The 27,126-nt window shown below is 37.2% G+C and overlaps 2 protein-coding genes across 27 annotated transcripts; both read left to right on the top strand.

Moving 5' to 3' along the window:
• Positions 1-1,997: 1,997 nt before the first annotated feature.
• Positions 1,998-14,714, top strand: LOC103701812 (protein WEAK CHLOROPLAST MOVEMENT UNDER BLUE LIGHT 1). Of its 13 annotated transcripts, none has more exons than XM_039128595.1 (6): positions 1,998-2,212; positions 2,838-2,923; positions 3,784-3,873; positions 10,427-10,498; positions 11,054-12,049; positions 12,604-14,714. In XM_039128595.1, the coding sequence occupies exons 5-6, from the start codon at positions 11,087-11,089 to the stop codon at positions 14,458-14,460; spliced, it is 2,820 nt and encodes a 939-aa protein (XP_038984523.1). In that variant the 5' UTR covers positions 1,998-2,212; positions 2,838-2,923; positions 3,784-3,873; positions 10,427-10,498; positions 11,054-11,086; the 3' UTR covers positions 14,461-14,714. The 13 variants fall into 13 exon arrangements, with proteins under 13 accessions (XP_038984523.1, XP_038984521.1, XP_038984520.1 ...); XM_039128592.1 differs by having other exon boundaries at positions 1,999-2,212; positions 2,835-2,923; positions 10,430-10,498; XM_039128591.1 differs by having other exon boundaries at positions 1,999-2,212; positions 2,835-2,923.
• Positions 14,715-16,884: 2,170 nt separating this feature from the next.
• LOC103718295 lies at positions 16,885-26,860 on the top strand. Of its 14 annotated transcripts, none has more exons than XR_005512645.1 (7): positions 16,887-17,056; positions 17,126-17,331; positions 21,198-21,434; positions 21,548-21,698; positions 23,422-23,522; positions 25,352-25,391; positions 25,476-26,852. XR_005512645.1 is itself a non-coding variant. In XM_039128587.1 (7 exons), exons 2-7 carry the CDS (start codon positions 17,267-17,269, stop codon positions 25,597-25,599), a joined length of 519 nt encoding a protein of 172 aa, XP_038984515.1. In that variant the 5' UTR covers positions 16,893-17,056; positions 17,166-17,266; the 3' UTR covers positions 25,600-26,852. The 14 variants fall into 14 exon arrangements, 5 of the variants coding, with proteins under 5 accessions (XP_038984513.1, XP_038984515.1, XP_038984517.1 ...); XR_005512646.1 differs by having other exon boundaries at positions 16,888-17,056; positions 21,612-21,698; XR_005512640.1 differs by lacking the exon at positions 17,126-17,331 and having other exon boundaries at positions 16,892-17,056; positions 21,198-21,299; positions 21,612-21,698; positions 25,476-25,786; positions 26,290-26,860.
• Positions 26,861-27,126: the final 266 nt, after the last annotated feature.

The raw sequence follows: 27,126 nt of genomic DNA, 5'->3' as shown, positions 1-27,126 counted from the left end.
ATATCCATTAGTTTAATTTTTAATAACAAAGTTAAGATAAAAAAGCAAACAAGATAAACATTACTTCAAACAATAAAAACAACTCCCTTGTCTTTTAGATATTAGCCCTTAGGGCTAGACATGCCCATATCTTCGCTATTTATGTCTCACATGAAGCCAACCACAAGGGTTCACTAAATGTGTGCGCGCGCACGATATATATATATATATATATATATATATATATATATATATATATATATATATATATATATATATATATATATATATATATATATATATATATATATATGATTTTTTTATGCACACAAGCAAAAGAAAACTTAAATTTATTTTGAAGGACTTTTTAATCGAAAATAATTTATAGTTTTGTTCATGGGTTGAATACTTATTGCGAATAAGAATTCACATTAAATTTAAGATTTTAGCAATATTCAGGCCATATATATCATTCATTTTAAAAGCAAAGTTTAAATCATTTAGCTCTATTCGAGTATTTGATACTCGTTTTAGGAAAGAATTCAAGTTTGTAACTTTACGTTCTAAATTTTAACTAATTTATTAGTTTCAAAGGCCAAAATCTGCTTAAACTTTTATCATAAGAGTACAGTTGAATTTGGATCAAGTTAGTAAGGCTCTTTATGGTATTAAGTCGATTTAATAAGAATTTATATTACAAGATTTAGTTGGGAAGTCTTCTTTGAAAGCTTATTTTAGTAAATATATGGATAAGAAAGCCATGGAAAAATAGAAGAAAAGATGCCCAACTAAAAAACTTAAAAGAAAAAAATTATATTGGTGGTTATAATTGAGCCCGGATCCTGGGTCCAGACTCCGCAGAACAACAGTACTTATCATGGGCGTGATGCATCAATGACCATTGCACGGTATATGGACGGCGGGGCGGCGCCATCAAGTTTAGATGCGGCTTGCATTCAAGTCCTCCGATCTTGCATTGATTGGTACTAATTTTTGATAGCTTTAGTAATTTTCCAGGTTACTTTAGGTTGCTGAGGGACCCTAAAAGGCGCCGCCCCTAATTCCACTTTTAACGTTTCCTACGTGTAAAGCTGAACCTGGCCCAAAAAGCTGTTCCCTGTTGAGATTCATCCCTTGCCATCTTTGCGTATCAAATCAACGGACAACAAAATAGAGGCACAGACTGGGCCTCTTTTTATGCTGGACAACGCTCTGAAGAGATATTTTAGCCATATTAGAAGGGTTCTTTCTTGTACTATATCAAATTGTAGCTCTTGATTCTGGCTGCTTTTATAGAGTAGAATGAGCAGTAGTTTATCAAAAAGAAGCCTGAAAAAAAAAAAATCATTCCTGGACCCATCTCATTAGGCTACCGACATCCACTCGCTGTTCGCACGCGGACATGAAACGTCTGGCCCTCCCTTTATCACCACCCCTCCTCCCATTATTATTACACTTTACAAACTAAACAATAATTTCTCACTACCAAATCCCTATTTATTTATTTATGAGTCCATTGTTCTTTTCTCCCTTGCTTACAGCTAAGAAATTTTTAAAGCAAGGTTATTTCTTTTCTTTGTCCTTTCCCATCCTATGCTCCTCGTACAAGTTCCTATACTGATAGCTAGAGCCACCGTCCAACTCACAGGAAATCCAAACTTTTAACGGCAGTTTTTTCTTCACGCATAAGAACATTATGCGGACTTTAAAGATGGAGATGGAACTCGTTTTGTTAAAGTAGTAGGTGGTGAGGTGGCGGCCTGTCGTCAACTCGCTTGGAGCCTGGAGGGGCCTCCGCCGTTGCTTCGCACGTTGGTCAACATGACAACGGCTCTTTTCATTTCTTTTATTATTTTTTTCCTCTAAACATTTCTCACACAAAAAAAATCGAGAAAATATTGATATATATATATATATATATATATATATATATTCTAAAGTAAGAAAAAGAGTGGTATAATAATTATTATGTTGTCAAAATATAAATAAAAAAATTCTAATGATGAGAAGATGGGAGACATAAAGAGAGAGAGAGAGAGAGAGGCGGAGGTGAGAGCTGAGTGAAGAGATCCATGGGGCTCATCTGTGAATGGGTCCGCTTCTCCTGCACGTGGCTTGCCGTTCCTCTTCAATCAATCCGCTCTCTGTCTCGGCCCCAAAAAACCCTTGCGATCCTTCGTTTTCTCGGTGGAATTGAGCTCGTCTGGATGCTTTGGCTCTGAAAGAAATACGAGTAAGCCTTTTCTTTTCCTTTCTACCTTTTTTTTTCCTAAAAAAATACTTTGATTTATATTGCTTGCTTTCATTTAATCTGCATGGATTTAGTCAAGAATTCTTGATGAATATTAGGGAATTGAACTTGAAAGATGGGACCTTCTATTTATTTTTTTGTTTTTTCTTTCGTGAATTGACTGGTTGTCTGAAGCTTAGATGTTTAGATTAGATGCGAATCTGCGGATTAGAATTTGGACTTTTTGAGCTTGTGCTGAAAGATTTCGAGGAAAACCCATTTTGTATCGCTGTTTCTTCTTTCCTTTCCTCCTTTTATTTTTTGGGTTAGGATTTCCTCTCAAGAAGCTGGCATGAAGAGTTGAGGTAATTTGAATTTGCTATAGTAGTTTTTTTATTCAGAGTGCTTTCTGATTTTGAATTTGCTAGTATTTCTTCCGGAACTTGAACTTAGTTCGTTCCTATATATAGGCTTCTTTTGCTGATTTGCTTCCCCTAATCCGAGGCTAATTTTCCCCTCTCCTTCTAATGGACAGTGGATTTGGGTTGGCATCGTCCATCTTTAGATGTGCACTATTGACTCCAAAGATTCAATTTTTTTTTTTTTTTTTGAATTTGTCTTGCAGCAGACTGGCAAGATCAGAGGTTCAATTTCCATTTGTAGTAGGCCACTGATGTAAGTTGATTCCCATCTGCAGAAGAAGCTATACATCTGGTATCGCTCTCTTTTTCCTTCTTTGTTTATGTGATTCATCTTAGTCCGAATGAAGACAGTATGCTGTTTTATTCTCATACTAGCTGAGCAAGATCTCTCCATATTAAGGACAATTTTTTACTAGATATACAAATTTTTAGGATACTTCACAAACCATACTTCTATGTTGTTCTCTTCTTTTAAATGTAAATTTAGCAAATGAGGCATATGAAAGCCCAATTGCAAGGAAAATATGGGTTGATGCTATCAGCACATACATCATTTTTTTTAAAGTTAGTTTTCATGCTCACTGAAAAAATCATGATGAGTTTTGACATGGCGAATAATGAAGTACTCCATAACATGTTATTCTAGGTTGTGTATGTAAACATAAATAACACAGTTCCTTTTCATAGGACTTAGCTAAGATTTTACTGGTATTGTAGCTTATGAAAGTTATCAATAGTATGTTCATAAAAAAGTCATATTGCATTTAAAGTTTTAAGAATTTTTAGTGCTTGATCTTGTGTTATTGCAGTATAATGTGTTCATTTGATAGGTGAGGTGACAGTGTTTTGGCAGGCTATGCATGAGATATTTTTCAAATATTCCTCATACTACCTTCCAGATTGATCATGCCCAAGATCCATACTTTTTGAAATCAACCATAGAAATTTGAGTGTTAGCTGATTCTGTAATTTTAGGAGGATATAGGGAGAAAATGACAGAGAAAAGCAATAGAAATATATGCACCTTGCTGGAGTTCTTCTTGACTTAATTAACTTTTCAGATCTTTCAAACAAGAAAAATTAAAACAATTATTTGGTCAAGTTCATATGGCTAAGGAGCTAAAGAACTTTAATTGTATGCATCATTTGCAGTGTTAGCTGAACATTTGTAAGAGTGCCAAATTTTAAGTACCTGACAGAGCCCAAGTTTCCTGAATATTTTGGCTCTCCACAGAATTTTAAGTAAGTCACATTTCTAAAGTCTAATTTACTTTTGATTGATAGAATCTCTAATTTAATCTGCATGGATTCTGTTAAAATTCTGGTTATGTAGTAGGTTTTAAGTTCAGATACTCTCTTTTAAGTTGTATTATGATAAGTTTTGTGTTTCTTTTTCTTTAAGTTGATCGGTGAAGATTAGATGCTTAAATAAGGATATAAGAAATCTTGTGTTTTTTGTCATGGTTATGGAATCGAGGGGCAATCAAGTTGGCCTCTTCTTTTTACTGAAGAATCTACGGAAAGTCTGATATAATAATCTAGATGGATCTCCAAATCATGTTGCATGTGAAAATGTCACAGATTGGCTGCATCCGACATTTCTTTTATATTCTTGTCCGGAACAAGTAGACAAAATAGACATTATCTGTTCTTCCAACACCTTTGATTCGTCTATAGGTCAAAATATCATTATATGATTTTGGTTTATTTTGAGTCTTACGTTTCCTTTTTCTCATGCCAACCTTTTGGTACTCTTTATGCATTGATTTTCACTGTACTTCTTTTCAACTGCTGCATCAATTCGTGCTCACATCAGCTTTTCCTGTATATGTGAGAGAATGCAAATGTAAACACTCTCGTAGATTAGCATAGTGGCCAAAATAGATAGTTTTTCATAGTTTCCAACCATAATGTTTTCAATTATGACCCACTTGAAAGTGGATTTATGAAAATGCGGCTGACATGACAGTCTCACAGGCCGTAAACAGAAATGTTGTTATAGGATAAAAGTGCGCAAAAGTAAAGATCCACTAGAATGGGAACATTGAAATATTTAATATGAATACTTTTACATTTTTATGACATGCATGCATGTTGTGTTTATATATGTAGGATTTGTTGTAAGGTTGACTAGATTTGATACCAGATCTAATCAGGACACATGTAGAAATGGGGTTTTACAAGTAGATATTATCTACCAACCAAGGATTTAAATGCCATGGACATGTGGCATTCTGGTCAGTAAGTTGTACAGCACGTGTTCTGCTATGCTGAAACTAAAACAAAGATTTAGGATCCCCATTGGCTGTATCAACTTGTGCTGAATTGGCATTGGTCAATATGGGCTGAAACCTCTCAATACCGAATGGTTCACCTAATTGGTACAACACGTGTTCTGCTGAGCTGAAACAAAAACAAGGACTTAGGTGCCCTGTTGGCTGTGTCAACTTGTTTGGCCAGCCGGTAGGGGCTGACACCTCTGAATACCAAGTGGTTCGATTTGTTCCCAATATCGACCAAATGTGGAAAGCTAGTACTGGTCCAGCGTAGCCAGAAAATTGAAAACACTGTCTGAATTGCTGGAAAAAAAAACAAAGATTGATTTTCGAGACCTCTTTTCTCTATGTCAAGTCATCTAAAAATGGACGGTTCAAATAGCACTGGTGTGCTATATAGGCAGAGTATGATAAGGCCAATCAGCTTTGGCGACATCAAGTCAAATTCAAGGATGGAAATTTCAAAGACATCCGGGTATGATATACTATATCTAAAATGCCTATAAATAGAAAATTATTTATTTTGGAGGCCACTTGCATATGCATAAAGTCGTCAGAAATGAATGATTTAAATAGCACACACAAACAATGTCTCATTTGATGTATGGGTAGAAGGCATCAGAAACAGTTGAAATTTGGTATCCGTGTGCTTTAACTTTTAAGACCTCTAGATCAAATCAAAATAGGGTGGAAGAGAGGGGTTCAAACACTGTTGAGTGAGCTAAAGCTCAACAGCCTTTATCTCTAACAGTGTTGTTGTAATCTAATCAGTGATTAAAATTAAATATGTCATCATTTGCCATGTACTTGACTTTTTTGGGCGGATTTAATGCCCAGTTGAATAGCAAGAAATCTTATCCTTTCTCAAGTGCTTGAAAATAAAAGGAGGATCTTTATCTCATTTGGCAGTGTGTGTTGGACTCTTTCTTCCCACCCTGTTTGTGTGGGAAAACTAAAAAAGGTGCATGTTGTGTATACATGTGCATCTTTGTATACACATGTATAGCTTTAATTGTACCACGTCATAACTAATTTGGTAGTGCCCCATGCTCAAACGTATGGCGCCTCATCCAAGGCAATTATTCACACAATTTAATGAACTCTACATACTTTAAGACACATGTGGACTAAAATTTAAGTAGTTCGTGTGTTTCCCACTTATAGATGAAACAAGTCTTTTATTCAGTATTTGATAAACTGTGCATTTAAGTAGATACCTGATAATAGGTAAAATCAAGTACTTTGAATGCTTAAGTTCATGATGTAATGTGATTTGTTGATTTGAATGTCTCACCTCATAGTTTACAGTGTTTTAGATGTTGTGTATCATGTTTAATGATATTGATTTATCATCTAGATGTTCCATTATTTGCCCTCATAAAATTAAACCTTCAATCTTCATGATAAAATTTTGGCTCAACTCTATCTATCTACATGCATACACATATATCGTAAGTATACATAACATACCATAACCATAACTACTAGGCCTTGTTTCAGTTTTTAAGTGTTGGCTTTATGAATATTCACTTGCCAAGAATTCCTGTGGTGTTATTCAAAGCTTTTTCAAAACCTTTGTTATAACTATCAGCCCTATTGTCTTAGGTCCTTCCATCCTTTCTAATATCCTTTGATGCATTCTAGTATCTCACCTTACTAGGCCACACAATCTTCTTTTGACATGCCTGTATCATCACAATGAGTTATCCATCACTTTGTCTGTGACTAATGTGAGTCCTGAATCACATATACAAATGCATATAATTGCAAGCATAGATACAAAAATAAAAGGTCCAGACCTGGAGTGTAGGTTAAAGTCTAAACTAAAATTTTCAGATTTTCAAGTAAAAGAATTGACTTTGAAATTCGCATTTTGACTGTTTTGTCGTAGTCTTAGGCATTTCATGCGGATACATTGGGTTTTCTCTCAAACGTGCTATTTTGCCTTAAGTGTCACTGATGTGCAAAATAGGATATGAAATGAATAGTTAGGTTTCATCCAATTTTGCTATGTGGGTTTTGAATTGAAGCTAACCAAAATACCTTGGTTCATCTCTAACCAAAGTGTACACTGTAAAAGTGACGTGTCAATTTTCTGAGTTGGATGATCTGAATGAGTGTTTGATTTTGGCCAGTTTCAGCCAGTTTTCGTATTGGCCAAATCTGAAGCTTTTGGTTACAGCCTACTAAAGCATAACCAAGGCTGAACCTTGCTTGCAGAGGAACTAAAGGTGATATAGGATCCAACTGGCATACTCTAAGGGATAAGGTTTATATATATCTTTATTTGTAAATTTTCACGTGCTTCTTTTTTCTGAAATTTAATTTCCTTTTGGGCAATATTATCAATAAGATGCTTATCTTTATCAAAATTTGTTCAGTTCTGTAAATGTTTTCAGTGTATTAATGTATCGCTTGAGGGATCATCTTCTTTTCTTGTTTCTGTAGATCTTATAGTTTCATTTACTACCTCTAATTCTAAAAAGGAAAAGAAATAAATGAATCACTTAGATTGAACTGAATATTCATGTTTGCAACTGCTTCTCTCCCTTTTTTCCTTGTGAATTATTGGGACAAATTAGAAATGTTCGATAGAATTGTCTGTTAAGTGCATTATAGTCAGAACTTATGCAGAGCATTCTAAATCATTGCTATAAACAAAGCTAAATTGGTTTCTTTTGTGTATTTTTTTTTGTCAATTTGCATGCTTGTTTGGCAAGGATTTAAATCTTGGTACCAGGCCCCATCTCAGTTGGTACTTGGGATGGTATGGTATTGGGGGAAGGTGGTCCAGTCAAGATGGAATGAAACACTCAGTAACAACAAAATAAAAAGGAAGCAAAATTGTGTCCTTATCCGTCCCAATCCTTCTCGATTACCCTGATGCATTGCCAGTGTCGGGACTCAACCGGGGCATTTGGATGGACCGAGATGACTAGGACATCCCAATTCAAGGGAGAACCAATGTCCCACACCCGTCCCACCCTTGTTTTTCTATTGGAGTGGTAGGGGACCTAAATCCTTAATATATATTGTTACTAATATTGTTTTTATCTTACTAGTTCTTTGTGACTTTGTAAAAGATGTATGATGTCAATAGGATTGTCAACACCTAAGACCCCAAGAAAAATCCCTGTTCATCTGCCCTTTCATTGGAAATGTTACATGTATACCTCGTACATCCTCAACAGCCATACCTTGCAAAAATATATGTATCATTTAAATAACTTTGCTTATTAGTATTCTTTTCTCTACCACATTTTTTTGTCTTTCTTTCTTCTTGCTAGAGTTACTGGAATTAACCATCATGCAGAGGCTGCTTTTTCTTTTTATTGCCAAATGGCTTTAACTTCTGTTTTGTTTGTTTTTGCCCGTCGTATCCCTTTTTTTATTATGTTTTGCTGAAGCACTGAAGTCAGCGATGTTGGTTAATGGATCTCGTATGCTTCGATGTCGAGTGTTGATTGTTGCTTGTTATAATTGATTCTATACTCAAATTAGAATCTAGAATTTGTTTTAGTTGTATTAAAAGTTTAACATCACTCTGTTTTTTTGTTAAACCAATCAAACATTGGATTCAAATTTGAATTATTAAGTGACATCAGGAAGCAACTTGACCATGCAATTGGAGGGAACATTGTGAGCTTAAAATTTTAAACCTGATGGAAATGTAGTTATTTTGAACCTAAATTTGAATTCTGCTTCCTAATAGGTTAATTAAGGCGACTCTAAATTTTTGATTAACTAATTTTAGATCAATTTTTCTCACTCGTTGATGCATATCTTATCTTAGATGAAATGAGTGGAGGTTGGATGATAAAAAAATGGTTATACAAAAGAGAAGTCTAACTCTAGAATAAATCATAGGTTGCATTTTTTTTTTTTAATAATTTAGATGTTGAAGTTTTAGGTACATATTTGGTTAAAAAGAAAAAAGTTACCAAAAGGAATAATTTAAGATGAAAGAGATTGAAGACTATGTTTTCTGAAAATTTATTGAAAGTGGAAATGTTCAAGGTCATGATTGTGGGATTTTTTTGAATTCATACAATATATTTGTATAAAAAATAAAACATGTAACTCCAGAGAATTCATATAATCATAAAATATCATGATTTTGTAATATATTCACAAACTTCCTTAAACAAGTTCCAATACTGGTGTTTTTCGTTAAAGATAGGGGGTTTTCACTTGCTAGGTGGGTTAGAAGTTTGCAATAAAAACTTTAAGGGCAAAAACTTTTCTGGTTGATGTGCATGCAAGAACTATTTGGTGTTGGTCCATTGTGTAATTTGTTAATGAATGGTGATAGTCATTATAAAGGTGCTGAGAAAGGTTGGGTGGGTGGCTTTGATTGTCATGGCATAGAAATGATGTTGCATGGATGACATTAACTACCATATCATGCTATGTCATATTCAGGGTGCGGGTTAGGTGTCTGGTGATCATGGATGACAGTGATCACCAAAGAGCAAAAATGATTTTGAGGTGGCTGTTAGTGGGAAATTGCAAATATTAGTTGAGAGCAAGAAGAGTGTGAGTATGTGATATCTTATCAAACAATCAGCACTTGGGCATCTCCCTTGCCTATGATGAAAAATGGGCAGTTGTCATTTACACACTTGTAGAAGAGATAAAAGAGAGATAGAGAGATAAGTGCAGGGAATTCTTTTGGACTGGAGAAACACCAATACCTGTAATGATGTGAACTGAGGCATTTGAAGGTCGAGCCCTATGGATGGTTCTTTGGTGCATTTTCATTCACCAGTCTTGGTTTAATCATAGCTTGAAAGGAGGAAAAAAATGTTTGGCAGTATACCACTCAACAAAAGAGAAAATTGATTCAAAGAAGATTATAATTATCCTCTTTGCAAGGACAGAGTACCCTATATTGATGAAATAATGCTGGGTGATTATGGTTACAAGATGAAAGTGGGTAGAGAGATATCTTGTGCAAGCCCTACATGAAACTAAATGAATGGATGCTCAGTTTTCGTATTACAGCCACTGAAGAACGAGCAGGATGTGGGCTTGTGTCTGTGATTATCACATGATAAGGGAATTTGTGTCCTTCAAGATAGGCGGGTTAGTAGGTGGACAGCTGTAACTATAGTATGAGATAAGAAAAAGATATTTGTGATCTTTCTAGAAAGTGAGGGCGCATGGATGGTTACGTTCGTGTAAGTGGTTATGTTCACATAAAACAGAGGCTGTGAAGTGGAAGAATATCCTCGGGAATGGTGATCTAAATAATTGGAAAAGAAAAGCAATCATATTAATTAAGGTCATTCTCGAAATGAGGTGAAATTATTAGCAGGAATTTGAGGCACTTCCCGACACCCTTACTATTTGTGTAAGAGACTGGTATAATGGGCTTAGAGAGCTCAGGGGTGTTCTGTTTCTGACTTAAAGCAAGACTGTTAAAGTGCCTACATATAATTTGATTTACCTTTCATCCTTCTCTTTTATGTGTACTCTAAATTTCTCATTCTTTTATCTTTTTATTTTGCGCTACCCAGTAGTCAGAGGGAGAGGTATCTGTCTCCTACATTATGCGCTCAAGCAGACTAGCCTACCTGTGTCAAACTGAGGTATGGAGGTATTATATTCGCAGAGTTGGAACTAAGATAGACATGCTTATCTAAATGTTCTTCTACATAGATGTTCTTTTATCTAAAAGTTCTTCTATTCTCTGTTGGATGCACGAGATGTTCGTTTGACAATCTGAACCATTAATAGGTATGAAAAAGACCATGCGGGTTTGAAGTAATCTTGATAATTGAATTTCGTGCTAACATGTATCATCTGATGGATAGCAATTTATCATTTAAAAATGAATGTTAAATGGCCTTTACAATCCAAGAATAATATACGTGAAAAAAAAAAAGATGGATAAAGCAAATATATTGAAACATTAAGTGACAACTAATTGTAAATGCTGTAATTGATTTTGTATGACCTTAATATCAGAACACAATGTTTGTCTAGGTATATGTATGGGTGAATTTTATTTTATTTTTTTAATAAACATCTTTACCTTTTTATGGAAGTAGACTATAATCTGAGGGTTGTATAATCCACTGCTTACTCTGTGAACTTTTGTGGTGTCTTTTTTCCTTTTTGTTTTTTGTTTTTTCAATATATAGAGAGTATTGAAGTCAAGAACCTACTAGTTTTGGATGGAAGAAACAAGAGGCAGCGACGAAAATCCCTGTGGAGAATCCTCTCTGACCACATCATTGCCTTCACCAGTATGTTTGCCAACTTCCCTGCAATCCCTGACTTCCCCAGTTATTGATGAAAAAGCTGACACTGATCACCAGCAGAGAATTATGGTAAAAAATCCTGAGACATCAGTTCAGCAAGATGTTCCCAATTGCTTATCATTGGATCATAATACATCAAATTCATTGGAGAAGTCAAATGCATCAGGGGTTACCAGCAGCAATGCTGTAGCTCTGTCATCAGAAGTCCTTAGTGATCCAGTGCCTCATTCATTGGATACATTGGGAGAACTGAAAGATATGCCACATCATCTTGAAGATAGGACTTCTGATAGAGTAACTGATGTTCAGATCAGTCATGACTCTAGTTCCACTGTTGAAATAAGAAAGACAGAAGAGATGCTCCATGATGTTCAGATCAGCTATGATTGTACTGCCACTGTTGAAATAAAAAATACACAAGAGATGCCTCATAATGTTCAGATCGGTTGTGATACTAAGACTCCCCATGATGTTCAGATCAGCGATGATTCTACTGTTACTGTTGAAATAAAAAAGAAGGAAGAGGTGCCCCATGATATTCAGATCAGTCATGATTCTACTGCCAGTGTTGAAATAAAAAGCACAGAAGAGACAGCCCATGATGGTCAGGTCAACAATGATTCTACTCCCTCTGTTGAAATGAAAAAGACAAATGATAGGCCTCATTTGCTGCATGATAAGCTTGATCATCATGTGGAGGTTGGAAATACACACAACAAGATGCAAGAATCAGCTTATTCTTCTCAACATGTAAAACATGAATATGCAAACAGAGGCCTTGTCGACACTGCAGCACCTTTTGAATCTGTTAAGGAAGCTGTCACCAAGTTTGGAGGAATTGTTGATTGGAAAGCTCACAAAGCACAGACTTTAGAGGTAATATATATTTCCTTTTGAGAAGTGTGATATGCTTTGCATCCTGCATGCCCTCTGTGGTCATATGTTTCTTCACATTTGCTTCCATTTTATTCCCTCAAGGTTACTGTTGCCTTTTAAAGCAAAGTACCTTTCAATTACCATTATGCTTTTCGTGCAGGTGGAAGCTAGACAATTTATTCATTTAAATTTAAATGAAAAAAAAATAATATTATCTAATACCTTTTTCGAAAATAGTATTATCCTTATTTATTTCTAAGTACTCCCATTATGGAACTCATGAAAGCTTTCTAGAACTATTTATCTTTCGATACAAAGTTCATACTCCACAATGAACTCCACAATTACTTCCTTTTGATCTCTTTATTCCTTGCTCGACTTACAATTTTCAAAACAAGAGTCTTCTTCCTACAACCTAGACTGTGAACTTGTAATATTGATTCAAAAGATTCTGTATTCATAATTTCAGATGGTTGCCACAATCCTTATAAGATCTCATGACATCTCAATTTTTGATAGGGAGGTTTCTGAATTTATCAATTTGGTTAATGCAGAGACACAAACTTGTCCAACTGGAACTTGAGAAGGTACAAGAAGAAATTCCAGAATACAAAAAGCAATCAGAAGCTGCAGAGGAGGCTAAAGCACAAGTACTGAAGGAGCTAGACAGCACCAAGAGACTTGTAGAAGAACTAAAGCTGAACCTCGAGAAGGCACAAACTGAAGAGGCCCAGGCGAGACAGGACTCGGAACTTGCCCAACTCAGGGTCAAAGAAATGGAGCAAGGAATTGCTGACGAAGCTAGTGTTGCAGCCAAGGCACAATTAGAGGTTGCCAAAGCAAGGCATGAAGCAGCAGTTGCAGAATTGAAGTCTGTGAAAGAGGAGTTGAAAACAGTGCAAGAAGAACATGTCATATTAATTACTGAAAGGGACATAGCAATCAATGAGGCTGAAGAGGCTGTATCTGCATCCAAGGAGATTGAGAAGACTGTTGAGGAACTGACTCTAGAACTTATAGCAACAAAGGAATCATTAGAATTGTCTCACACTGCACATCTTGAAGCAGAAGAACATAGAATTGGTGCGGCCCTGGCTAGAGAACAAGATTGTCTTACTTGGGAGAAAGAATTGAAACAAGCTGAAGATGAGGTGCAACAGCTAAATGAACAGCTTTTGTTGACAAAGGACCTCAAGTCAAAACTAGATACAGCATTGACTCTCTTGTTGAATCTCAAAGCTGAGCTAGCCGCTTATATGCAGGCAAAGCTGAACCAAGAGTCCGAGGGAATTGAGGAAGAGAAACAAACAGATGATACAGAAGAAGCAAATAACATTGGGAGATCCATTCAAGAAGCATTAGCTTCAACACGAAAGGAGTTTGAGGAAGTGAAAGCTAATATTGAGAAAGCCAAGGATGAAGTTAATTGTTTGAGAGTTGCGTCTTCATCCCTTAAATTGGAGCTTGACAAAGAAAAAGCAGCCCTCACCAACTTGCAACAGAGGGAGGGGATGGCATCTATAGCAGTGTCTTCTCTTGAAGCTGAGCTTGATAGAACAAAACAAGAAATAGAAACGATTCGCACAAAGGAGAAAGAAGCTAGAGAGAAGATGGTGGAGCTACCCAAGTTTTTGCAGCAAGCAGCTCAGGAAGCAGATCATGCTAAGTTGGTTGCTCAGTTGGCACGAGAAGAGCTAAGAAAGGTCAAGGAAGAAGCAGAACAAGCTAAAGCTGGTGCAAGCACCACAGAGATCAGATTAAATGCAGCTTTGAAGGAAATAGAGGCAGCCAAAGCATCAGAGAGGCTGGCACTTGCAGCAGTCAAAGCATTGCAAGAGAGCGAGCAGGCTGCAGGTGTTAGGGGTGATGACTCCCCCAGTGGAGTGACTGTTTCATTGGATGAGTACTTCAGTCTTAGTAAGAGAGCTCATGAAGCCGAGGAGCTTGCCCATGAGAGGGTGACAGCTGCCATTGCACAAATTGAGGTGGCTAAGGAGTCCGAGTCAAAGAATTTAGCAAAACTGGAGGAAGCATATGGGGAGATGGGCGAAAGGAAGGAAGCACTGAGAGTTGCAATAGAGAAGGCTGAGAAGGCCAAGGAAGGGAAACTGGGAGTGGAGCAGGAATTAAGGAAATGGAGAGCTGAACATGAACAGCGAAGAAGAGCTAGTGATGCTGCTAAAGGTGCTGTGAATCCTTCGAAGAGCCCACCCAGAGGTTTTGAGCATAGTGAACCAAAAAGCTTTAGTAAGGAAGAAGTTGATGTTCTTGTCCATCCCATCTCCAATCCGAAGTTATACATGGCAGATGAAAGTCCAGAGAATGCTGTACCGGGGTTGAAGGCAAGGAGGAAGAAAAAATCTCTCCTTCCTCGAATTGTCATGTTCCTAGCCAGAAAAAGGGCTCAATAGCTCAAGTAATGGAATGCTATGTTTAGTGTGTTGAGTCATCTTTGTTGTACTTGTAAAATAAGTTAAATTTGTTGTTGATATGCTGACATGATGCAAATTTGTAATTTGTTGGTATAGGCTTTTGGAGAACAAGTCAAAAGAGGATGTTTGCGTGAATTTTGTAACGATTAAAGTCTAAAATTGTAAGTTATTTGAGCACTTCATGGTAAGTTATGTGATAATTTTGATTTATAGTTTGTAATATCCCTAGTACATTAAGATGAGCTGTGCCATTGTTGTATCATTTCATTAGTATGCTGTTTGTTCTCTAATCTTCTCAAAGAACCGTGCGAAGACAATGCACAACACCTAAAATTCCCATGGCTTGAACTCCATCATGGCCTTGATTCTGGCAACCAACTCGCACTCAAATTTTGGTTGAACCGAGATTGTACTTATGATCTGTGTATTGCTTTTAGTAGCAGCATAATATTTGTGGTTTGAATGTGATCAATGTTGTGAACGGACATTTTCTCAATCTTTGTTATAGCTGTTGCGGCAGCTGAAGCAGCTATTGGGTTGGTTATTTTTTTTTATCAATCCATCGTAACAGAAAATCAACTCGTATCAATCAATCCCAAAAACAATAAAGCTTTAGAATAGGCATGAGTGATCAAATGGAATAAAGCCGCTCGATAAGAACCTATACTTAGAGCTAACATAATATAACCTAATTGAGACATTGTAGAACAGGCTAAACTTCTTTTAATGTCTCTTTGAGCAAGAGAAAAAGTAGCTCCTAATAGTACTATTATTACATCCAGTAAAGAAATGAAATTCATTATATAAGGTATGTCTGGATAACACATTTTTTTTTAAGCTACTTGGGGCAAATGGTGGACTCACAAATAATGCAAAGAAAATAGGTGCGGCGAAGGCCCGCGACTTTGTGCTGAAGATGATTGCCAGACGTCTGGAGACGGGCAGCATTTGGGGGCTGAAATGGGGGCAAGTAGTGTGCTAATATGACTTGAACCTAATGCGATATGTCAAGCCTGATATAGAAGACCTGTTCAATTAGATATTGGGTTAGGATCAAGTTCCAGAATTGAATGTGATAGCTATTTGATTTCTGACCATCACTGAATTCACCATTGGACATGGATGTTGCCTTGCAACATCAGGCCAATCCTACTGGTAGACGTTTCTGCCATACAGATCTGTACTGGTAAATGTCATTGCCACATCTGCGGATTTGAGAAGTTCTCATGATTCAAATTACAGAGCTAGCTGAAAGGATGTAGATTTAGAATTGACCTCACACCATACTCCTGGATGAATTATCAAGGATAGTTTCAGGCATTTAGTTGATCATGGACCATATAGTCCCAACTTAAGTTAACAACAAACAGCAAAAAGGTAAAAAAATAACATGAATTTATCACAATGGTCATATTTGAAAGAAGGATATATTTTTCTATATCAAATTTAAGGAATGAATAGAAGGGTGTGTACGTTGAGTCCATAAGCGACGCTAATGGTGATTTTTCAAGCTAAAAGATCAATTCGAGCAAAAATTCCATTACGCACAAGGAAAAGAATAATAACAACTAGAAAAAAAAAAAATAAGAATTTCATATAGAGGATTTTTACTGTTTGAGTTGGTAAAAATCACTAGGTTTTGAAAGTAGTAACCTAAACGAAGTCGTATCTTCGTACGAATTTTGGCCAGCTTTCTCTTTACAAAAACTAAAATTTTAGAATCCAAGGATGCATTACTTTTGCACAGTAACGCCATAATGACTTGAACACCAAAAAAATTAGATTTAATTTAAGATATTTATTTAATAATAGCAATTTCAGCCCTTGGCCTAAAAATTTGATAGATGAATAGAAAATATAATTACCTCAAAACACTTTGGGCCATCATACTTTGCCTAAAGCTGCTTGGTCAGTGCAAACAAAAGATTCAACTAGCAAGTTAAACATACTTTAGCCATAAAATGGCTAGTTCTTAATTTAGAGCTCTTAAATAATTATATTTGTAAATAGGAAATATCAAAATTATATTTCAAACGCACAAGTGCCTTAATTCTAAGCTATTAATTGACTCTTCTTGGAAGCATAGGATTATCTTGCAAGCATCTAAACAAATGATTTTTGTTTGGATCATCAATGATGGTCAAGACCATAATCATCTTCTGAAAATTTTTCAATCTTGACTTTTAAAGCCGCTTTACATGATGTATAAAACAATGAGGCACTGGCTACCTGCCGATAAAATCTTTTGGTGATTTTATCTTGCCTTTTTCACCATTAGGTAGTTTAATTAGCAGTAATAGTAAGGAATATTTGTTTTTGTGTTAGCTCACATTTGTCTTTGATCCTTATTACTGCAGGGGGGAAATAATTAAAGAAACAAAAAGAACAGGTCTTGGTCAAACCAGGTAAAATGGAGATGGGCTTGCTCTGGGTTCCAAGAAATGTAATCCCAATCCCTTCCAGAGCCGCGCCAGCGTCCCTTTGTGCGAGGGCGGGGGAGGGGAGCCATGAGGGCAACGGCGATCGACCTCCCGGAAGCGCTCCGCTCTCCATCTCCTCCTTCCTCCCATTTCAGGTCTCTCTCTCTCTCTCTCTCTCTCTCTCTCTCTCTCTCTATTTTACTGATTGTGTATAAAATTAACAGCCCTGGGCGCCATTACCACGTCGCCGTCGATCGGCTCCAGTTCAAGATGGTGGCTCTCTTGAGATTCTTGTTCTGGGTTATGGTATTGACCAACTTGAGTGAAAGGGGTGGGGCGGTGGCGTCCGTCGCTGCCAGTGTGATATGCTGCAGAGCTGGACGCCGTCTGCGCGGTCTCCAACCTTACCTTTATCTAGCTTTCGTCCCTGGTGGGTGGCCTTGATCACTCTCTCTTTCTATATGCTCAATTGTGGAGTTGTTTTAACGATAAAAATCAGATTTTGGGGGCTGTTTTATAGGTTGAGGACAGGCTTGTTAACTCTTTGTGCGGGGGTGACTCAAACACTTGCTAGCCTTTCCAAAGTTTGGTTCCTTTTTATGTCCTTCACTTTCAGGAAAATGAAAGTGCAACATTAATCAACTTAAAATTAGGAGTCTTTTTTTTCTTCTTTTGGTAAACCGGCTTCTCACTACATACGACGATGAGAGAGCCCATAACTATCGCAAAGTAAAACACGATCTAATGCCTGCGGCATATGATCGGAGGGACCCCAAAATACAAAATCAGAATGGTGGGCTACATAGAAGGCAACCTAGTTCGCAGCCATGTTCGTCTTCCGAAACACATGCGAAACCTGAAGTAATTCTAACTCCTCCCCCATGCTCCGGAAGTCTCGGAGTAATGGGTGCAAGTTCAACCTGGCCTGTCGGTAGTGAATCCAGTCCACCACTGTAGTCGAGTCACCCTCTAGAAGAATCCGTCGGGCACCCAAGTGTACTCTAGCATATATAAGACCCTCCCATGCCGCGTGCAACTCCGCCACATGGATGGATCTATCAAATATGCGCCGGCCTCCGGCCACAATCAGTATGGAGTCATGGTCTCTGATCACAAAGCCCACGTCATATCTGCTACCGCCCTCCGCTACGCTACCATCGAAATTCACCTTGAGAGAACTAGGGGATGGGGGCTCTCAGGATACCGGTGGTATCATCGCATACCTATGCGGGAAGAAGAGGAGCCCCAGGTATTCCTGTCATCTCCAGATGAAGAGTCAGCTGCAGTGCTCACCAGCTCGACTGCATGTGCAAAAGCTCTAGTAACCACCGATCTCGGATAAAAACCTCTGCCCTCAAATATCCTCGCATTTCTGTCCAACCAGATGTGATATGCCACATAAGCCTATACTACTCCCCTGTCTGCCGTGTCGAATCTCCGAACTGAGTCCCTCAACTGACTTAAAAAGACCTCAGTAGAGATGAAAGACTGCCGGCGGGTCGCTACGAGGCCCCCACACCTGATGCGCCCGCGGGCATGTAAACAGAACGTGACCGGTGGTCTCCTCCTCCCCCGAGCATCCCTCGCAGTCAGCTGGTATCGGGACGAGTCTTTTTATCCTTGATTTATGTCATTGTTTTTGTTGTTTCTGGTGAGATTGCCGGTCACCGTGTTTATGAAAGCTGTGGCTGGTAGATAATTTTGTAAGTAGCCCAGAGTACAAAGTTTTTGAGCGCCTTCCGAGAGAAATAAACAATGTTTAAGATTGGTGGATATACAAAGAAAGGTGGCAAAACAAGTTTGTAGTGCTAAATCTGACGCTTAGCATGATTTTGTATGATTTGTTGGGCAGCTGGGCACGATATGGATGACCGAGCTTGGGTGCATGTTATTTTCAGAACAAATATAGATTCAAGTGGTTCAGACTGGATACTATCACTAATATTAGTCATTGAGTGAGAATTACTGAGAATAATTAATGTCAAAAAACCATAGCGTATGCAGAGTTGTGTTTGGACAATTTTGTTCAAATTAGCTGGATTAGTGAGCTTTGTAAAAGATGCAAAAGAGGGAAGCACTAGGACCTAATTAATACCAATATTTCAGTTGGCCTTTTTTTTTTTTTCCGATTGTTCATAACCAAATTTCCAAACCCTATTCTCACTATTCTTGTTACGAAAGCTAAGGACAAGGGATCAAATTTTTGTTTTGTGGTGCCCCAAGTTTAGTAATGTGTTGTTCTTTCTGAGGATGAAAAGGGCTTTTCAACCAATGGCTGGCTGGATTTGAGCAGGCTAATTGCAACTAGGTTAGCTTAGAAATTGGTGGATAGGTTGCTTGAACATGGTTTGTAGAACAGAGCTTGCATTATATTCGCCAGCATCAGTTTGGCCTTATCTTCGAACATCACAGATAGAGTGGACAGAGATGATCTTTTCATTCTTTGTCTCCTTGTTTTCATAGATTGATTACCTTGGGAAGTTGACAAATAATTTAGAACTTGCAGGTGTGTGTTACTAATGTTATCCTATCACTCTATGGTAATATAAGTCAGTTTTTTCCCAGTCAATTCCTTCATGCATATAGAAAAGGGCACACGTAATTAATTTGTGTAAATGTCCTACATATTTGTGGCTGGGAAGGAAGTGCAAGTTGAGAGATGCTTTTTCTTTTTCTTCCTTTGTGGGTGCACGTGTGTACATTGATGTGTTGAAGACTTGATGCAAGAAAGAACCTGGTAACCACTCAAACTAGGGCAATAAAAGCTTTAGGTTTGCTTATCACAGAATCAGTTGATGCAATCAAGCTAATCTCTTGCTTTAGAGTCGCTCAACTCATTAACCTGCTGATATGTTGATGAGAATTTCATAATGCTGATTTTAAATATACAGAGCATCCTCCTTTTATTTCTCATGTAAATTATAAAATGCTTTTCTGCGGGCTCCCGAAGGATTTATTTAGCAAATTATTACATGATTGACCTTCAGGCTTCCCAAAAGATTCAGATTTTTTAATATTAACTAATATGGAGGAGCATAAAGTTCAAAAAGACTATAAAACACCCTTAGAATTTAGCAGGCAAGTGAGAAGCCAAAGTATATGCAACTATAGGAGGCATATCTATCTGTTGGACTAGGAAGGTTGGGTATATAAGGATGCAATTCTCGTATCTCTTTCTTGAACTGACGATAAATACCAAAAATATTTTAAGTAGATGGGAAAAGGATTCTTGGTTTAGTCAAGTGTTTGACTCTGTTCTTTCTGGGAAACAGATGGCTGGTAAAGGTGAAGATTTATTCCAAAGCAAAAGAAAAAAGGTGAATATTTGTTTCCTTGCTAATGAAGTATAGTTTGACTCAACATCATGGATTGCCTGCTGATGCAGTGGATTTTCAGTCTACATCACGGATTTAAATACTGGCTAGTAGTGGTCCGTGCCGGAGGGTCCAATGTTTCCCAGTGATCCTGTACCTGGCAGGTACTCTGGGAGAGCTGAATAAGCCTCTGATCTGGTATTCCTTGTGAATTGTTATTTGGAGTATTGGCCTGCAGAACCAGCCTTCACTTGCAGAACCAGCCTGTGAACCAATGTATGGGCTGATATAGACTGATACAAACAAGTACAAACTGGTTTCAACGAATTAGCATTGTGCTTTTACTATTATTTTTTTTGCTCTTTACAACAAACAGCCAAATTAGGTGAGAAGGATAGAAAAGAGTTGCAGGAGAAGAAGAAAAGTTAGAAGAAAGAAGTTCATTTAGAAAATGTATGTGCATCATCTAGAAAGTGTATGTGCTTCTTCTAGAATCCAGAATGATTCTACAGACATAACAGTTCCAAAAAAGCCATATGATTTTTCAATTAATGATGTTAGACTTGCTATGATCTGGTACAAAAAGTTTTCTAGTTTTCAGACAAGTTTATTTAACTTTTCACAACTTCTTTCTAATGTTCTTTATTCTTGTCCCTTGAGTATTCTCTTTTTTAATTGTCAATATGCTCAGAACCTGTGCATGGCATACCAATCAATAAGATTGGCTGCTACCATCACCTCAGTGTACTAGCTAATAGCTATGGCTGTTGGATAACTGGCTAATGGCATTTAGACCATGGGCCTGCATTAATTTCTCAACCAATTAATCTCGTAGGTCACTAAGAATTACTGCTTCATTTCTCCATGAATCCCCTGTGAATTTGAGGGGTCTCTTATATTCACTTTACTACTTATATGTATTAAACTTTTCTATGAATTGGAAGGGTGGGATTTTACTTACATTAACTATTAACTTCTCCAGGCTTGAGCTTAAACAGGACATGATATTATTAGCTGCATTTCCTGGCTATTGGATGTTGGAGTGTATCATTTTTGGTGTCATCAAATATTCAGCAATCACAAGGTTAGTGTAAATGACTAATCTCAACAATGTAGTCATTGTAACGCCTGAACCAGAAGAACATGGTGCCATTTTTGGACTTGTAACAATCACCCAAAGGATATAGACCTGCTGATGTCAAAGTACTTCTCCTATAAGGTAACCTGCATATCGAGTTGTCATCTTAACAAGTAACCTCCAAATATTCTCTTGTATTTATCTCTCCTCCTACAATAATATCATTTGAGTCTAATTTTTTATGTTTTGGTCAGTTAATCTTCAAATCATTATCTGAAGATCATTGAAACCTGGATTTATTTCCTTGTTCCATTCCAGAACCGTAACTATCAATCCTTATCCTGACTATTCAGGGCTGGCTTTATGTGTTTCTTTGTCCCAAGATTTCCTTTACAACTGGAAGAGGTAGAAATTACTTGGTTTCCATACTTTGTTGAATCAAATTCAAATTTTGGTAACCAGCTTTAATTAAATAATATTGTATGCCTTCTATAATTTTGTTATTGATGGCCTTATCCTTCAGCTTGAAGCTGGAATTTTGGTTTTTATATATGTTGAATCAAAGTCAAACTCTGGTAACCTGCTTTAATTAAATAATATTGTATATCTTCTATAATTTTGTTATCCTGCTTTAATTAAATAATTATGTTACTGATAGCCTTATCTTTCAGCTTGAAGCTGGAATTTTGCAAGTAAACTACCTTCGTTCATCATATGTTATATACATCTGAATTTGCTCTAAATTTTCCTATTCTTTACTATTTCTATGTTTAACTATTCTTTTAGCATATTGTTTACAATTTTTCCATTTTTGTTCAGTGCAATGACCTAGCTGAATCAGAATAGGCACTGGTACTAGAGAAGTTCCATCAGTTAACTGCAGAATGGAGTCAAAGCAATGATGCTTGTTCAGGGGATGATCTTGAATGGTGGAAATGTAGTTGATAAGTCATGCACGATAGTTGTAACCAGGGTATGCCATACCAGCCCATACCGGCCGGTACGAACCGGTCCAGGCTGGGACCGGTACCGGATCAGCGTGGGATCCGTTACCTAGAGCTTTTCATTGGAAAACTGGCTGGTATGACTACCGTACTGGTACGGACCAGTACGGAATCGGTACGTACCTGTCCGATTCGCCACTGGTATGCCGACCGGTACCGGTACGGCCGACCTCGGTTGTAACACATGCTTGCCTGCCACTTGTTGCTTCAGGAGAGACACCTTTTTTACCTCATATTTTAATATACTATGAATTACCAACAAAGAAGATGCATCCAGATACCCTGTTCTAACCGTAGTTTGAAATTTCTCATGGTTTAATGTTAAATCAAATTCCAATTGATTAAGCCTATTCTGATGTAATTGTGGATACATATTTTGGCAAAAAATTAATTTTGTTTTGTGTTTTATTTTCATTTGCTTTGATAAATTATTAGTTGTAATTTTGTGACTTTATGTGGCAGTTCTAAGTAAGGGATACTATAAACAGAGTATTTTAGCAGTAGGTTCAAGGGAAGAATAGGTTGGAATATTAAGTGTATCTGAAGATTGCTAAGAAATCTCCAAGAAATATGGTATAAATAAGGTTGGCTGAAGCCAAGGTCAGGCACAACCTAGTGTTATTAGTTTGGACGAAGCACTAAGATCTGATTCATTCAATCTGGTGGTACATGAAATAATTGTTTTGTCACTATAGATGATTTGAATGGAGACACTCTCTACTTTTGTAAACCTGTATGCATTCGAATATTATTTCCTTTTTCATCACTCATCTCCAATAAAGAGTTGACAGAGATTTAGGACTTCAAGCTCATATATGTAGTTTTGGCTATCTAGAAAATTGTGATTGTTAGTATCAATGTAAGTATATATGAGGTGACCTGCTCATGTAGAATATATGTATGATGTATCTATACAATCTATATCTGGTCGACCTCTAGTGAGGTAACATGCTCATCTGGATGTCTATCTTCTAATCTTATGAACTAGCTTTATGCTAGCGAAAATAACATTTACTTTGATGTTTCTTTTCAAAATTTTATGACAACAGAACCTCGATTGTTGGTGCCTTCATAAAACCTCAGAGGTGATGTAGTAATCTTTTACTCTTTTTTTTTTTGGCTAGAGTGGGCGATTCATACCTGACGAGTACGAATGCACCCAATAAAATTAGAAAACAAAATATCTTGGTGTGCCCGAGGCAGCTCCCCATTTCTAGCCCACAAGGTACTATCCGCATGGCTGGCCAAGCGGCCACCCTTTACATGCCTTAAGTAATCTTTTACTTAAGTTACCATGCTTTTACATGCATTGCAACTACTTTTCTATTTTAGTTTTAACCCTTTCCAGAATTTGACATTGTGGTCTTAGTTGATTTAGAAAAGCTTGTCATATTGCAGTGATCCTAAAGAGTGCAGGGTGGTTTGTAGTTATTATCTAAACCTAAACTAAACCTTGGATTAGATGCAATAATTAGGTTTGACACTTATGAAAACTAAAATGTCTCTAATAATGCCCCTTATGTGCCATTAGAGAATATCAAGATCATATTTGAGGACCTTGAGAGATCAAGATAAGTGTTGTGACAAGAATCTAGATCTAGGATTAGCAAAGCAAATAGAGAATAGAAAGAGACAGCAATTAAGGTGGTTTGGTCTATGGTTATGTCCACAGGCAGAGGTGATCAGCGTATGCTTCATGATAGCGGACAAACACAAAGATGAGAAATGCTAGTCCAAATTCCTTAGTCTCACCAAGCAGGCCCAAATTCCCGCAGGTTTAACCCAAGCAGGCCCTTAGTAGGAGATCAAAACTAGGAAACTTGTTTTGCTTCTGGATATGTGAGCATGCCTTCACTTATGTTGATTTCATGTTACTTGCACTCTGCTGATGAAACAAAAATATCTTCTACATGGAACTATCACAGTCTTTGGTGTCATATCTTCTACATGAAACTATATGTGGTCTTTGGGGTCGTACTCTTCATATGTCACTTCAAACTTTTTTGGACCTAGATATGGATCCAAGATGCTTGATCTGCGAGCACTTTCTTCAGCTTTTCAGGTTCAAATAGTGTTAGTGTAATAATTGTGGTCATTATTCACAAATATGAACTTCTTCCTTTTTTGTGTTGCACATCTGCTTTCTTGTAAAGCTGAAGAATCTTCCTCCTTTTATGGGTGTAAGGGCCACGTTGCGTAGCATATTCACAACTTCATGCTTTCAAACGAAGATAAAGGCATTGATGTTAACAAGAGGATTTCCAGCTATTAATAGATTTCTTAATTTTCAATTTCGAAATTGGACTTCTTAATATGCTATTTAGAGAATTATCCCTCCCTTGCCAATCGACTATCATGTTTAGAACTTACCTGTGTCATTTAAATGTGTGTGACAATAATAGGATGACGGGGTTTTCCTTTATCAACATATGTTGTCTTGACCAAAAGTTGGATCCTCATTTTTTTTGTGAGACCGCTGTCGTCAGCAATAATAGACCTATTTGAGAGGAGGATGCATTATATTCAACCTTATTACAAAATCTTGGGTTCTGAAATGGCTCTCTTTTGGATGGACTCCTTTGTGGTATAGACATAATACACCACCATCTTAGGATTGATGGAAAATTCCTTCGAACTTGCCTATTGCCTGTTGGTAACATCTGTAACTCCAACATCTGTTTAACTTTTCAAGGGAAAGTTTCCCATGATACATTGCTTGGTCAATTCCTTGGTGAAGTTGACAGTGTTCATTAAAAAGAGTTTAGCTTGATCAAGAACTGGATTCAGAATTTGAGCTTCTGCTTTTGAAAATGCCATTCGATAGACATCAAGAGATTGCCTCAACAATTTTATCTTAAAGTTTTTGCTGAATATAGTCATAGTGAAGAAATGGGTTTTACCAAAAAAAAAAAAAGAAATAGGTTCAAGCAGGATAGCCGGAGGTTCTGAGATGCACCTGTCCTCAATTAATATTTTCATTGTAATTACATAATTTCTCAATGTAATTTCTCCAAGTAAAAGGGGCTTCCTGTTGATGTTATAATTTGCTTTCAGGAAACATACTTCAGGCTTATGTCAACTTGTTCAGTAGCAGGTTCCCTTTTCCCATCCACTTTTACTTTTTAGATATGCCACCCAGGTTCATATTAATGATTGCATGACGATGTCCTGCATACAGGATCATGATCGGCATGGTTGTTGGAGGTGAAGTGGTGGCCCTGAAAGAACTTGAGGAGAGTAGTTGTGTTGTCATTGCAGAGATGCCCATAAATGAGTGTTTAACATTATATCTATACTGTTGATCATCTATTGGTACATGCAGCGGTTCATGATGCAGATCTCCAAAATCTTGTGAAGATATTATTGTCCTCTGCATCTAAAGAAGGATACATCGGTAGAGTACACTAGAACTGGACCTGTTGGCTGCAGCATGGAAAGCCCCCAAGTTTAAACATATTTAGACAATGATAGTTTGAATCATTACGACTGGTATTGTTGTTAGCTCTTGGGAAGATAAATTTTTTTTCTATCTGAATTTGAGTATATATTTCAACGCCAACAAAAATATGTGGTTTCTCCTAGATATCCTGACAATAATTTTGCTTACTCAAATGATATGTAATATAATGATTAAGAGTGATTGGATAATTTTCACCTGAATTTATCATATATTTTACAAGAATAATAATAGTTTCTATTTATGTCATTCCTAATTTAGATTATGCTTCCTGGTGGAGAAAAATATTGATATTCCTGTCAATCTCTTGCCAGAAGGCTGTGTTTTTAAGTTTTGAAAAAAAAACATAAACTTATCCAGATTTATGCTTCTTTTTCGGCTGCCTTACCTAATATTTCCTATGGAATCTATGCATGTCTGGAGAATCAAGGTTTAAATTTTGTGTGTCCGGTTGCTTTTGTATGGTTCCTGCTGCTCTTTGAGGTGCAGAGGGACCCTTAGCTTGTATCTCTAATCAATTTTTTTTCTGCTCTAGATGTGCTTCATATCCATCGAAACAGCAGAGGGCCAGAGAGGTTCACTGCACATTGAAGATGCCAATGTCAGGATTAGCTGGAAAGTGATTGTGCCCTGTAGTAAATGTGTTTCCATTAAAACATGGGCCCCTAGCTGAATGGCTGCTTCCTCACCACCATTTGCAATCCTGGGACCATACTGTTGTTGGTGGCCATTAGCAGGTTCATCCAAAGGTGATTCATGCAGAATTGTTGCTTGTCGTCTTCCTTCTGATTAGAAATCTCTTCTGGATTGGATGATATATAGGACGTTTGGGAGTTTGTAACCTAATCATTGGGGTGTTCTTAAATTATCTTTTTACCAGGTGGTTGGTTTGTATAGGCAAGTGGTGGGATCTTCTTCATTTTTTCATGAAGAATTGGCTAAATAAGGTGTTTTTTTTTTGTTTTTTTGTTCTTATGTCTGGTTTGTTTTTAACACAAATCATAGTGGATAAGGTGCTATGGATTCAAGAGGAACATTGATTGTTAAATATGTCTACTGTAAGATGATAAGAGATGATTGGAATTTGAATATGGAATGGACACTGATGAGTGGAATCTGAAAAGCATCATGCTGATATATATGAGGATCCTAAGTGCAAACAGATCCTAAATTCATCCTTCTTTGGCTGCATTTGCATCACCCAACACATAAATGACATTGTTTTCTTCTGATATTCTAGCCATTGTTGCTGTTGTTGTTTTCATTTATTTTTAGACCGATGAGTTGGGTGTAGCTGCTGTACCATGGCTGCTTGGATCTGACGAGACTTTGTGCGGCCGCGCAATGACCGGCCCCCGTACCCGGGTTTACG

This window comes from Phoenix dactylifera, chromosome 8 (genome assembly GCF_009389715.1).
Source record: "Phoenix dactylifera cultivar Barhee BC4 chromosome 8, palm_55x_up_171113_PBpolish2nd_filt_p, whole genome shotgun sequence".
NCBI lineage: Eukaryota > Viridiplantae > Streptophyta > Magnoliopsida > Arecales > Arecaceae > Phoenix > Phoenix dactylifera.
Note: the sequence above shows the minus strand (reverse complement) of the source record. Positions and strands in the feature narration are given on the sequence as shown.